Source organism: Rhipicephalus microplus, chromosome 10 (assembly GCF_043290135.1).
Source record: "Rhipicephalus microplus isolate Deutch F79 chromosome 10, USDA_Rmic, whole genome shotgun sequence".
NCBI lineage: Eukaryota > Metazoa > Arthropoda > Arachnida > Ixodida > Ixodidae > Rhipicephalus > Rhipicephalus microplus.
Genome location: NC_134709.1, coordinates 92424240 through 92437672, shown reverse-complemented (window position 1 = coordinate 92437672; position 13433 = coordinate 92424240). Strand labels below are relative to the sequence as shown.

Genomic DNA, 13433 nt, shown 5'->3' with positions numbered 1-13433 from the left:
TTGCCTTGGTCGTCTTCAGTCAAGCTTTATCTCAGAGGCTTCATGCCGTGAAAGGAGTCACACTAACATGTGTAATCGAGCATTTTAAACAAACACTTCAGAGAAATGTATTGTCTTTTTGTTTAGGGGAACGTTTCATCAAAATGTTATTGAAAGGAAACCTACGTATTGTCATCTGGCCTCCTTGATATATAAATAAGGCAGCGAGTTCTTCCAAAGCACAGAGTCTTGATTGCTGGCGAAAGCTTCGACCGCAATCAGGGAGTGGAATGATGAAGTTCTTCACACTGCACCTAATAGCTTTCTGTATTTGCAGCTTCACTGCCGTTGAACGTTCTTCGTGTACTTCCACAGAAGAGGAAGATGAGGTCCCTACCTTGGCAGATCTCATGAAGGTAAAATTGTTCAAGAGCAAAACACTATTTTTTCTTTCATTCCTAAAGCAGTTGCACCTCTATTTAGAATGGAGGTCACAAATATATTTTGCTATGCAGACGTCTATGAACCTTTGGATATTGTCCAACTGCACGATGCGAAACTGCAATGTAATTTGTGGTTTCACGTTCGGAGGTGTTTGGTATTGTTTTTACAAGAGAAGTTGTATCGCCAATATCAACACAATGAATGCAAGCTTCCCTGTTTGCTATCAAGTTCATTCAGTATTCTGTGTGATGTTATTACGAAATTAAATCTCTGTTAGTATTTAGGAGCGGTAAACAGACTAGATATAAGGAGACAGATAACACAAATGAACACTCTATTTTAGAAATTTCGTTACGTGCCGTCCACCCAGAGGACGAAAAAGTGAAGGAGTAGGTGATGCCTGCTCTCGCTGCACAAGACGAAGGAACTATTTGTTACTGGGCGGTGGCTGGATCTCGGCGTCTTCACACGACGTCGTGGCAGTGTTAGGGAGCCGAACAAAATGCTGTTTAACTCGTCGACTCTTTGTCTATTCAAACCATCAGGACTCCCTGATAAAGTCGTCAAAGGTGGAGCAGTCTTTAAACACAAGCAAGTGAAAGGCGTTCTCAGAGATGCCTTTGTGAATGTGGCTTACTTTGTCGGCTTCAGGAATTTGTCTATCAACTTGACGGCACAAGGCTAAGCCATCTTGTATGTAAATCATGTATGGCTCCATTGAATTTAGCGCCCGGCGCGAGCGTTCCTTCTAGGCGGCTCGCTCGCGTGCATTGGGGTTCTTGAAAAGGTGTTTATTTTTTTTCTTTACATACGTCGGAGCTCGTCAGCTCCTCTTCGTGCTTTTCAAACCGCACACTGGCCATACCCCTGAGGCAGTAGCCTACAATTGCGAGCCTCAAAGTCGGATCCCAGTGATTGGTGTTTCTGATGCACTCGTAGTAGGCCAGCCTTTTCTCCACGTGCATATTATGAGTTTCGAAGAAAGGTCTCGGAGGTGACTCACAACAACGTTGCTCGGTGCAATAGGCATAGTGGAGGCTTGATCGGTGTAATTGTCTGTCGACATAATGAACTGTCCAACAAGACGTCCTCTGCGATGTTTCGTGATGTGTCCGCATGTACTCAGCTCCTCCATCAAAGATGTTACAGGAGGAGGTGACAGAAAACGGAAGTATTTAAGTCTACAGCAATGTGGGCAAAAACAACTAACATTACTAGAGTGGACACCACCTAGACCTTCACTACTTTGTCCTTTAAGTGAGCTGCACATAACAATAGCTGTCGATGAAAGTGATTGAGAAAAGACCTCCTTTATTACACCCGATGATCTACACCAATTTAAAGTCAAGCCCTTTGGGTTGTGCAACGCGCCAGCTACATTTGAGTGCTTGATGGTGCCGCTACTGAGGAGTTTTAAGTGGTCCATATGCCTCTGCTACCTGGAAGATGTCGTCCTTTTCTTCCTGACGTTAATGAGTCACCTGCTACGCTTGTCGGTTATTTCGCAAGTCTTTCATACCGCCGGTATTCAACTCAACTCATCAAAATGCCCCTTTAAATGCTGAGAGGTCAGTGTGCTCGGCCATCTTGTTGACGCTGCAGGTATACGACCTGATTCAGCGAAAAAATCGGCTGTCTCCTATTTCCCTGCCCCACGTTCTTCCAAGGACGTTCACTTGATTTTTGGCCTGTGCTCGTATTTTCCCCGCTTTGTTAAAGATTTGGCAGTGATTGCGCAGCCCCTCACATGCCTTCTAGAAAAGAACGTTTCTTTATTTTGCGGCTCGTCGACCGACTCTCGTCACCCCCTGTGTAGGCCCATTTCAACGACTTTGCGCCTACTAAAGTACCCACCGATGGCTGTGGTCATGGTATCGGCACTGTCCTTGGTCAAAAGCAATGTGTTCACCATGGCTGCGTCAATGCTTACGCCAGCCACTTCCTCTCCGCAGCTGAGTGGAAGAAAAGTCGAGAGAGAGTGCCTTGCTCTTGTTTAGGTTGTCAGAAAATTTCTCCCCTATCTGTGCGGCAGACCCTTCACTATGGTAAGTGATCGCCACGCCCTATGCTGGCTGTCTTCACTCAAGAATCCGGCTGGTCGACTTGTTCGTTGAGCACTACGACTTCAAGAGTACACGTTCAGTCTTGTCTACAAGAGTGGTCACTTGCATCAAGACGCCGACTGCCTCTACCGTTATCTAGGCAACCCACCATATCCTTCTGCGAACGATACCATTCAGTCTGTGCTTTCTATAACTGACCTGATCATTCAACATTTCTTATGGGCAACGACATCATACTCTTCGTAAGATGATCAACCACCTCAACTTTACGGCTCCCGATTCATTCCTTCGTCCCTCCGTGCTGCGCAACGGCACTTCGCTACGTCGCAGTCTGATACGCGATTGTCCTGGCCTCTTACTTGTGATTCTGGCACGCCTTCGTTAAATTGTTCTGGTCCAGCTTCACGACGCGCCGATAGCAGGGTACCTCGGCGGTTCTCGCACCTACGATCGTGCCTACTATCGGGTCTACTGGCAAGCAATTTATAGATCAGTACGCCGTTACATGACTTCGTGCGATATTTTTCAGCGCTTTAACAAGTCAACAGTCCCAACGGCCGGCTGTCTTCTATCCGTCGACGTTCCATATTAACCATAATACCGTGTCAGCCTCGACTTGCTTGGTCCGTTCTCTACGCCTGTCTTGATAAATCAATGAATCGCCGTTGCCAAGGGCTATGCCACACAGTTGGCAAATACTCGCGCACTTCCCACAAACTGCGAGGCCAACGTAGCAAACTTCTTGCTTCACAACGTCATCCTTCAGCATGGATCACTGCGGGAGCTTCTGAGGAACCGTGCAAGGCAGTTTCTATCTCGTGTCATCATTGATACTTTAATGTATTGCTTGACTAAACATAAGCTAACCATGGCCCACCAGCCGCAGACGAATTGTTTCATGGAGTGATTGAACCAAAACAATACATGCAGGCAATGTAGGTGTTTGCCGATAAGCAAGATTGCGATGCAGTGTTCATTTTGTCACATTAACACAATACGATGCGGCACCAGACGGCTGGCTATTCGCCTTTCTTTCTTTTATTTGGCCAAAACCCAACGCTACATATGGACACAACAATGCCTCCTTTGACGTACCCACCCACTGGTTATGTTCGAGAAGCTATACCTTGCACCGACCTTGCACGTCAGCATGCCCGCTGTTTGGCAAACTGATAGCCAAGCGGGGCTAAAATCTCATTACGACAGCCTTTCCCATAACGCCCACTTTCCTTTAGCATCTCTTGTTCTCTTGTGGTCTCCAGCACGCAGTATTGAAGTTTCTGTGAAGCTACTGTTCTCGTACTACGGCCCATATCGTGTGCGCCGCCAATGGCTGACGTCACGTATAGAACAAATAAAAACGTCTTCATGCTCCTCCACGCAAGCCCGTTCCGACATCGTTCACGTTCTCCGTCCGAAGCCTTATCATACAACTTACTCCCCCAGCGCACATGGATATTGACCCCTTACACTACTGTCTTTCTACGGCTGCACCAAGTCAGTGCCTTCACCACCACACGGTATTCTTATGTGCCACTCACCTAGAAAACGAAAAGTGAAGGTCTAAGTGGTGCCTGCTCTCGCCAACTTGGCTGTTTCTGCCCGCAATGCTGTCAACTGTAAAAAGTGTACGTACACCTGTTTTCTGTCATCTCCTTACAACAGATGTTTCGCGCTTTTAAAAAACAATATAGATTGGTACAAACTCACTTAAATACCTGTGCTCCCAATTTAATATCTCACCAACAAATCGCCCGAAAAAAAACACGTGAGACATGTTTGCTTTCTTGATAACTTGGCGCTAACTCTGGTGGACATGACAATGATTCGCAGTGTATTTTTGGACACCAAATCACAAATATGATTTCCTGGCTCATAATGCATTCGCTATAGTCAGCAGGCTTCCATTACAAAAATTTCAACGCATGGTGAGTCCAGAGTAGCCACGGCTTCAAGGAATCCGAACCAAAGGGCAACGGAACGGGTTGATGTGATATAGGTCCAAGCAATAGGTATGCAGCTCACCTGCCGCCTATTACTCTTACATAAATTGAGGAGGAGGACAATAGAATGTTGTCTGGATAGCTTGGACGCAGTCGGTAAATTTTTCGGATAAGGTCTACCATGCAGCTTCTTCAGGTGAAGCTAAATGGTCGACTTTACCCGAAAACCCTCGTTTGCCCTGGCGTCTACAATGGTACACCCTTGAAGTCTCTGTTGATGGCACTCCTACCCAAGCTTTGATCTACACAGGTGCTCACGTTTCTCTTATCAATGTGCATCGAGTCGTCACTGAAAGTCGCTGAAAAAAAATCCTTATGCCACCCGATACCAGTGTGGCTTAGGTTGCTGATTGAGGCACTGTTCCCTTCGCCTTAAAGTGTAAGGCACAATTCAGAGTTTCAGGTCATGAAGTGGTGGTCCTGTCTGCTGTTTCGTCCACATCATCTCACTCCCGACCTTATAATAGATTACCTTTTCAAGCTGTTGATTCTGCGTTTATTAGTTGCACTATTGGTGTTATCTGACTTCATTTGCCGCCAGTACTTGCTATGGAAACCTCCACGTCAATTGAATTGCAGGTACTTTCTTCATCTAGCCCGTAAACTTGTTAAGTACCTCGACACGCTGACCTCACCAGCTGGCTAGACGTCGAATACTGCGCTGCGCCCCTTTCCGATTGGCTGTTCACGCATTTTGTTGCTGGTTTCTATACGGTTCTCAGCATCATGGCTATTGCAACCAAGCTACCTGTTGTAAATTTTCGCTTCACAAGTATACAGGTACCTATAGGCACATCCGTAGGCCACCTATGTTCGCTCCTGGATTCACTGGTAGACGTTTGTGGTCTGAATGCCGTTGTTACGCAGCATGCACGACCGAAAACAATTGGGAGAGCCGTAAAAGTTTAAACACGGTCGCTGTTGACCTTGCTTGTGAAGATTTCGAAGTGCTCTAGTTTGTTCTCAGGTCCGATCAGGAGATTTTTGATTCTGGTTGCTGACTTTTAGCGGATAGCTCCATTGTCCGGCATTCTATAATCACTAGTAACGCCAACTCTGTTCACCGCCGCCTCTACATAGTGTCTGCGTCTAAAGAGGTGTCATTCAATAGGAAGTAAACAAGATGCTATTCAAGAACTTTACAGAGCCGTTCTCTAGTTGCTGGGCGTCTCCAGTACTGTGTGGTAAAAAGAAAGGCGGATCGCGGTGCTTCAGTGTTGACTAGCACTACTTCAACATCAATACAATGGAAAATGCCTACCTTCTACCACAAAGACATGACGTGGTTTATTGTCTCCATATTGCCGCGTACTTTTCTTCTAGCCACTTCGTTCCGAGTATTGACAGATTTCTGTGGACTTCATCGAGCGACAGAAAACGGCTTTTGTAACACCTAATAGACTCTATCAGTACAAGGTCACGCCTTTCAGCCTATGTTACGTATGCCCTAACCACATTCGAACGAATGATCGACTCCCAGCTTCGCGGACTCAAGTAGTCCACGGGCCTATACCATTTACGAGACAGCATTTTGTTTCCGCCCATGCTCAAAACTCCCTCTGAGAGACTCACAGTTATTCTTGACGTGTTCTGTCTTGCCGGAATTCACATAAGTTTTTCTAAATGCCGGTTTAGATGGAGCTGCTTAACGACGATTAGGCATATTGCTGGTGCTTTTGGTGTAGACCTTAATACAAGGAATATTTGATCTGGGAAGTTCTTCTATAAGCGTTCACAACTTTGTGAGGTTCTGCTTCTACTTTCGATGGTTTGCCAAAGATTTCACAGAAATTGCTGGACCTATCGCGGACCTTGTCTAACAAGACACCCCTGTAACTGATGCCCTCCCCAACCTGCCCGTTTTTCAAAGGTCGACACTCTGCTCACGTTTTCTCCTGTTTTAGCTCATTTCAACCCTTCAGCACCAATGAAAGTTCGCACTCATCCCAGTTGTCACCGGAATCCGCGCTGTGCTGGCCCAGTGACTATGTGGGCTGAATCACATGATCGCTTATTCCAACAGGCTGCTCTCCTCCTCGGAGTGCAATTATTCAGTCACGGAGCCCGAATTTCTCGTTGTATGTGGGCAGTAGCAAAATTTCGCTCTTACTTCTACTGGCAAGCTTTTACAGTACTCTCCAACCATCATGCTCTTTTGTGACTTCCTTTTCAAAAGATCGTTTGGGTGATCTTGCGCACTGGACACTCCGTCTGCAAGACAACGACACGTACACGACAGTGTAAAAGAGTAAAAGACTGCACGAAGACGCGTAATATTGCAATCGCGAATATGTGGACAATTTCGGCTTGACATTCGCGCTGGCGCTCACGTCACCGCCATTCACCATGTATGCATCTGTATCTATACATAGGAAAACTCAAGACGGAAAATAATCCAGAAATTAACTCAGGCGTGCGAAGTCAATCGTCCGACCTATGAAATGTGGGTGCAAGGCACTAGCCACTGAGCCACGAAGGAACAACTCCTTCAATGTCCAAGCAGTCGGTTATTTATGTATACCTCTTACCGCTGGCGATGCGCATCTTGGAGGTGCTATCGTGTTCTCAGCATTACCAGCGAGATGGCCGAATGAGCCCACGTCCCAGATAGTCACGACACAGTCAGGCGTGCTCTCATCTCCCACGCGTACTTCTCGTGAGCGTCTCGTCCCTGTGGAGACGAGACGCTCACGTGTGTGATCACTTATCTTGCAATGGAGATAATCGTGCACTTTGGGCTTTCACCGAAACGATTTTGTCGCAGTTATTGTGTGCACAGAAGCCACTGCACTTGTTGCACAGTCTCCGTTTGCACTTTTCAGGCACATGAAATAACAACGGAGATGCTTATTTGCGTTCATCGGTACGTTTGAGTACGTTTCCTGTGCCCTTCGTGCGTAGAAATGCAGGGCAAGTTTATCTGCTTGTCATTACTCGCGTACTGTGAGTACGTTTCGCAGTGGTGTACCAACTTATTCGCGAGTGCGGGGAGGGCAAATATACTTGACCTTGTCAGCTGATTTATATATATATATATATATATATATATATAGAGAGAGAGAGAGAGAGAGAGAGAGAGAGACGTTTATTGGCGCACACTTGTCGATGATGCTTGACAGCGACAGTCAATGCGGGTACCGACTTCTGCACGAGCTGCTCTTCTCTTTGCTAAAAGGGCGCCCCACGAGAAGGCGCTGGAGAGCGCCTTATCCTATACTAATATCTTTTCCTATGATTTTCTTTGCATTATTGTCTGTTAGATCTTATTATTATTGTGTAAAAACACGGAAAAGCAAGCCCTTAGGTATACGCTTCTTTTCTTATTCATTAACGAGGGTCTCGTACTGGCAGACATAGTGCCTTTAGGTTGCATACGAGGGATTATTGGTCAGCTGCCCACTCGTAACAAGTTCACGTGCTACGTGACGCCAAACAGGCTCAAAAGAGTGTGCTACACTCGCCGCCATGGCTACTAGTGGCACTGACTGACACTCCCATGTTTATTTCACATATAAACCCTATAAAGTGACTGGGGGGAATGCTGTCATGGTAGCTCAGTGGTAGAGCATCGAATGCGTCATTCGATGGTCGCAGGTTCGGATCCTGCCCACGGCAAGTTATCTTTTCATCCACGTTTCTTCATAGTTACATTACAGTTTGGTCTAATATTTTGTCCTATACTTTTTTTGGCAATTTTGTCTATTAGATCTCATTATTATTCTTTAAAAACACGAAAAAACGAGCCCTTAGGTATACACTTCTTTCCCTATATATATATATATATATATATATATATATATATATATATATATATATATATATATATATATATATATATATATATATATATATATATATATATATATATAACTAGGCAGGCTCCTAATCAGGCCTTCATAGTGCTAAAAACTAGCCTTTTCAGCTGCTCCCTGCTCCGGTGGTTGGTTGAGGGGCATGTTTAAAATCTGAGCATCTTAGTGTGCTCAAGTTCACTGCATTATTCATGGCCACTTTGCATGCTGCTGCTATCGGTCCTAGGTAACATAAACAATGATGATCAAATTGATCAGAAACCAAAGCGAAATTTTTTTCACGCTTCCAGTATGGCAAAACTAAAACATTGAGAAAGATTCGTCACAATCATCGGCTCACAGCACCTTCGACAATGCAGCGGTGTTGATATTCATTTTCAATGAAAGAAAGTGTTTTTACTCAAGCAGCTCAAATACTCTGACTGGTTCGTGAAACGATTAGTCGTTCCCATTCACAACAAAGCGAGTACACGACGCTTTTGTGGAGGTGCTGCGGACGCCAGTGGGAGCGAACGCATGTCCCATCGGCTCCGTCAATTTGTGAATATTTGCGTATGTTTTTTTAACTTTACCCTTGAAAGTGGCGCATCGTTCGACAGATAAACTTGTCCATACCCAACTCGCGGCAGTGAATAATCACATGAAATATCTGGAACGTGGGACGGCGCAGTTACACCAACAGCGACAAGGTCAAGACGAATCGAAGAGGACACACTGACAATTCTCAACAGAAGCAGCAACGTCAAGGCCGTCTACACTAAAGAAGGAGAGACGCTTGGACACTCGCGTTTCGAAACGCCTTTCAATAGCAACCATGGCTGTGTCCCGCAAGTTTCTCAGCAGATGCATCGTCTGGCAATGTAACTGTAGAGGCTTCAAAAACAAAAAAGCTACAATGGTGCAATATATGAAAACTCTCTCGAAAAGCAAACCTCTCGAAAAGCAAAGCATGATTGCTTTGCAAGAATCCTTCGACATGGCACAGCTACTGACTTTGTGGCGTGTGTTTTTGAAGCGAATGCACGGGGAAGAACATCAAAGTGTGTACCGTGGTTAAGAGAGGCACGGCCTTTTATGGACCATTCGCTTGATATCAGCGAGAAGTCGGACATACACCACAACCTCAATGAAGTCATGCCCTCCATTGGAAACAGGAATGCCAGGCTATTCGTACCTAACGTGTAAAGTGTTCTTCAAAAAGAGGCCTCACGCACAACTTCGGCGCCCTTTTTTGCGAAGCGAAGGCCAAGGCTGCCTCCAGTCCCCTCCTAATCTCCGGAGACTTCAATGCACCGCACACGCAATAGGAATATGGAGCCAACTCACTCAAAGAAAGGAGGCTAGCCGGACTGATGGACGAGCTTGGCTTGGTTCTACTCAATGAACCGGCATCGCACACTCGAAACGGACAGGATGCGTGCCGCGACGTCCCCTGATCCCTCCAGTTGGTCATACGCGGGCGCTTTCACTTGGTCGAACATATATGAAGATCTGGGAAGCGACCACAGAGTCCCGTGCGTGACTAAGGGAGAGGATGAAGGCAAGATGCACGGCTGCCAAAAAGATAAGGTCATGGACTGGAACAAGTTTTGGGAGAACAGAGAATGAGAGACGCAGGAACGGCCAATCGAGGATATCGAGGATTGGTGCAAGGAACTACTCGCGGACGTAGAAAAAGCTACAAAATAAATAGAATGGCCAAACAGTCAAAGAACCTGAAGGTGGTGACAGGTTCTGCGGAAGCATCGTGGACAGCGTTCCCGACCCGTCTATGGTAAACAGTCAGCTTGCGCATCTCGTAGCGGCCAAGAAATCTATGCAGTGAAGAGCGAGTTATCAGAAACTGAACAGGAAGATCGACATGAATATTTCCGAGATGAATTGAGAGATTAAGGCCCACGGCGTTCGACTCTGCGAATAGGAATGGCAGGATCTGTCCGATACGATGAACGGAAACATGATTGCAGGGCGAACATTGAATATTCTCAGGCACTTGCTGGACCCCACCAGCACTAGAATGGCGACTCGTGTCCAGATGGCTAAGCTGCGGCACAAGTACAAAGATGGCCCGCGGGCCTTCGTGGAGGAGATCATCCAGACGCACCCCACTGGCCCGGCAGACAAGAGTCACGCTGACTACCGTGGGGCTTTAAACAAGGAATCGAACGTGAAATTTTCGAAGCAGGAAATTAGGGCTGTCAACCAGCTACTGAAAACTGAATCAGTGGCCGGACCTGACAAGATCACCAAGAAAATTTTGAGGATCCTGAACGATGACGCCATCGAAAAGCTAGCTGAGTTACTTCATTGGCCCAATCTCAGCAAGTCGTCAACGATTTAACGCCGGCAGGCTACCATTGCCCCACTGCTGGATTGCCGACGTGGGACCAATGCGGGTGAAAGTAGCGGTAGCAAGATTTTTCGCCATAGAATTAATATTGCTACCGACGTTTGCCGACATAAGGCCAAAATCAGTCCAATACCAGCGTGCTGCGTGGGATAAGATAGAAACTACTGTGTTGGCGTTCGGCAGCGTAGCAACTATGTTTCTATCTTTTGTGTTTGCGAAACAGAGTTGTTCCGCTATCAAAGCAGAAACTATGTGTGTGTTCTAACGAAGTACTATTGTGCTATAAAGTACTCCCACACAGGACTAGACTCCAAACAAAACTATACACTCTCTACACTTCTCATGCTGTGCAGGATTATTCATTTGTTCTTGCTAAAACAGCACCCATTGATTTTTTTCCAGAATACATTCCGAAACAATAAAAAAATTAAGAAATATGAGTACTGACCACGTGCGTTACGGGCTGTCGTTCCCCCAAAATTTGCCGACTGATAAGAGTCAAAATATAACAGACGTAATATGCAAAGTTAGCAATAACCTACTGCAGTTTTTGGTAAACTAAGAACAAATGAGCAAATTCAAAATATTGTGTTATGCATTTTTTATTCTCGAATAAGGAATTGTACTTTTTAAAGCACACTAGCCCATAATGGGTCACTGTCAGGGATCGTTGTCCTAGTTTTTAGAATGTATTCTAACAAAAAACATATTTTGGCTTGTGGTGTACACGTATACCAAATGAGTACGGCCACCAGCGTGGGTCCGATCTTAGCGAGCCGCAGGGCACGCGTTAACCGTCGCCGTGGCGAGAACACGATACTGCTCAGAGTCGCAACACTTTATTGTGGCAACACCAAAAGCAGTACAGCCCGTTGCAAAGACGCGACGGGAAAGCGAATAGGCTTATCCACGCCGCAGCCACAAAAGTACTACACAGGGTGCCACGAGCACGTCTCCGCGGTAAAGGTGATCCACGGAGACACCGGGACAAAGGCCCGGTTGCTCGAGCGAGGGCAAAGACGCTCGAGTTGGCTTCGGAGGGAGACGCGTCGGCGTAGCTAGGCCACGCACTAGGACACCGTACCGCCCTTCGGACTTGCCGTGCGTGCGCAGTGGGGCAACAAAACGTAAGCGTTCGCCTCGGGTGCCAGGCGCCGTCAGCGAAGTCTGACGAGCCCCGAGTGACGGGGGTCGACGGACAGAAAAGATTGCGTGGCTCACCCTTTGCAGCCCCGGAGAGTATCTGTCTGCCCGCTCCCGACGCAGCGCGCGAAAACCTCTCGGGAGACTCCGTGCGCGGCACCACAGTCAACATCCGCTACCGAGTGAGGGCGTTAAACGTCACTCCGCTCCCCCAGCGCGGCAGACAGCAGAGGAGGGGAGACATGTCGGGACATGAGAACGGAAGAAAAGGCGGCAAAGCCCGCGCAAAGGCCGCAGGCTAGCCTCAATTCCCACATCCCCCTCTCCTAAATTCGCCCTTTACCTGTCTGCAAAAGGCAGCCGGACGTCACCTATGCAGTTAAAGTGACACTGCTATGAGCGACAGCTAACCTCAGTCTAGCTCTGCAACTGCTACAGCAAAAAAAAAAATGATGACAATGGAGAAACAAATGCATTATTAACAAAATAAACACATGGCAGTATGAAAATAACTGTGAAAGGGAGCACAAGAAAGTAGCAGTAGTGTTTGTGGTCCGTTAGCGCAATAGCGTCCACCGCGCAGAGAGACGGAAGGGCGCGACCGCGCCCGCTTGTTGCGATGCCCGAGTGCGAGGTCAGATACACGCAAGGGGGGCTCTCTGATGGCTTGTCGCTGCTCTTGATTAGCCGCGAGTCCGACGAACGCCACGCTTCGGTTGTAGTTCAGAGGCCCCGCATTTCTGGCTCGATGACGGAGCTGAACGTAGCGGGAAGCCGGGCTTCTCCAGTGATCAGGGAGGGCGGCCGAACCAGAACTGGCTGCGAGGCGCCCTGGCATTGGCCGGCAGCATATAGCTGCTTTCAGCTGGCCTCGCGCAGGAGCTATGATTTTTATGGGCCAAGCACTCTTTCACTGCGTGACTCTGCTGCACAGGAGCTATGCTGGGAAGGCAGCAGGGCTTCTTCGGCGACGGCCGAGAGCAGAGCACAGCATCTGTAGGTCAGTGCCCCGAGCACCTATAGTGTCCGAGTCGATGGGGCGTTGTCGCACTCTTCACGGGCACGCACTGAAGCCTAGCACGCACAGAAACGCGCACTCACACACACCGCCGACAGCTGCTCGAGCGTAGGCGCAAAGCGTCCTTCGTCTCTCTCTCCCGGCATAAGCACTGAAACTCAACTTCACACACAGCTCCCTTCGCGGTAGACGAAATAGACACGGGGAAAAAAGTAAAAAAAAAACAGAACAAAATGACACTCAATCTCTGACCAAAAAAATTAAAAACACAAAATACAAATAACACTTAGGATTACACAAAAGAAACATAAAATGCACATTAACACTTAAAAGAAGAAACACTGCCAGCAGACTAGGCGGGGTCGACTTCTTCACGAGAAAAGGCCGTAAAGAAGCTAACCTCTACTGAGGCTAGACAGTAAACTGAGGGCCTTCGGTTGCGAAGAAGCCCGCCGTCCGGCACGATATCACAAAGGTGACCGCTTCCTCAGATTGTACCGGTGCGGGGTCCGAATGCGGTCCACCGATTCAGGTGTGCCCCGTTGCTTGCTCGAAGTGCCGCAGGGCATTGGCGCGAGCTCGTCAGACCGTGAGACAAAGGGTTTCAGGTCTGCGATATGG

At 47.4% G+C, this 13433-nt stretch overlaps 1 protein-coding gene across 2 annotated transcripts in view; it reads left to right on the top strand.

Annotated features, from left to right (window-relative positions):
• The first annotated feature begins 207 nt into the window (after positions 1–207).
• LOC119180910 (uncharacterized) overlaps positions 208–13433 on the top strand; it is a 182884-nt gene continuing 169658 nt past the window's right edge. For both annotated transcript variants that reach the window (XM_075875877.1, XM_037432047.2), the window contains exon 1: positions 208–395. In XM_075875877.1, coding sequence (XP_075731992.1) covers positions 270–395 — 126 coding nt within the window. In that variant the 5' untranslated portion in view covers positions 208–269. The remainder of the gene's footprint in view (positions 396–13433) is intronic.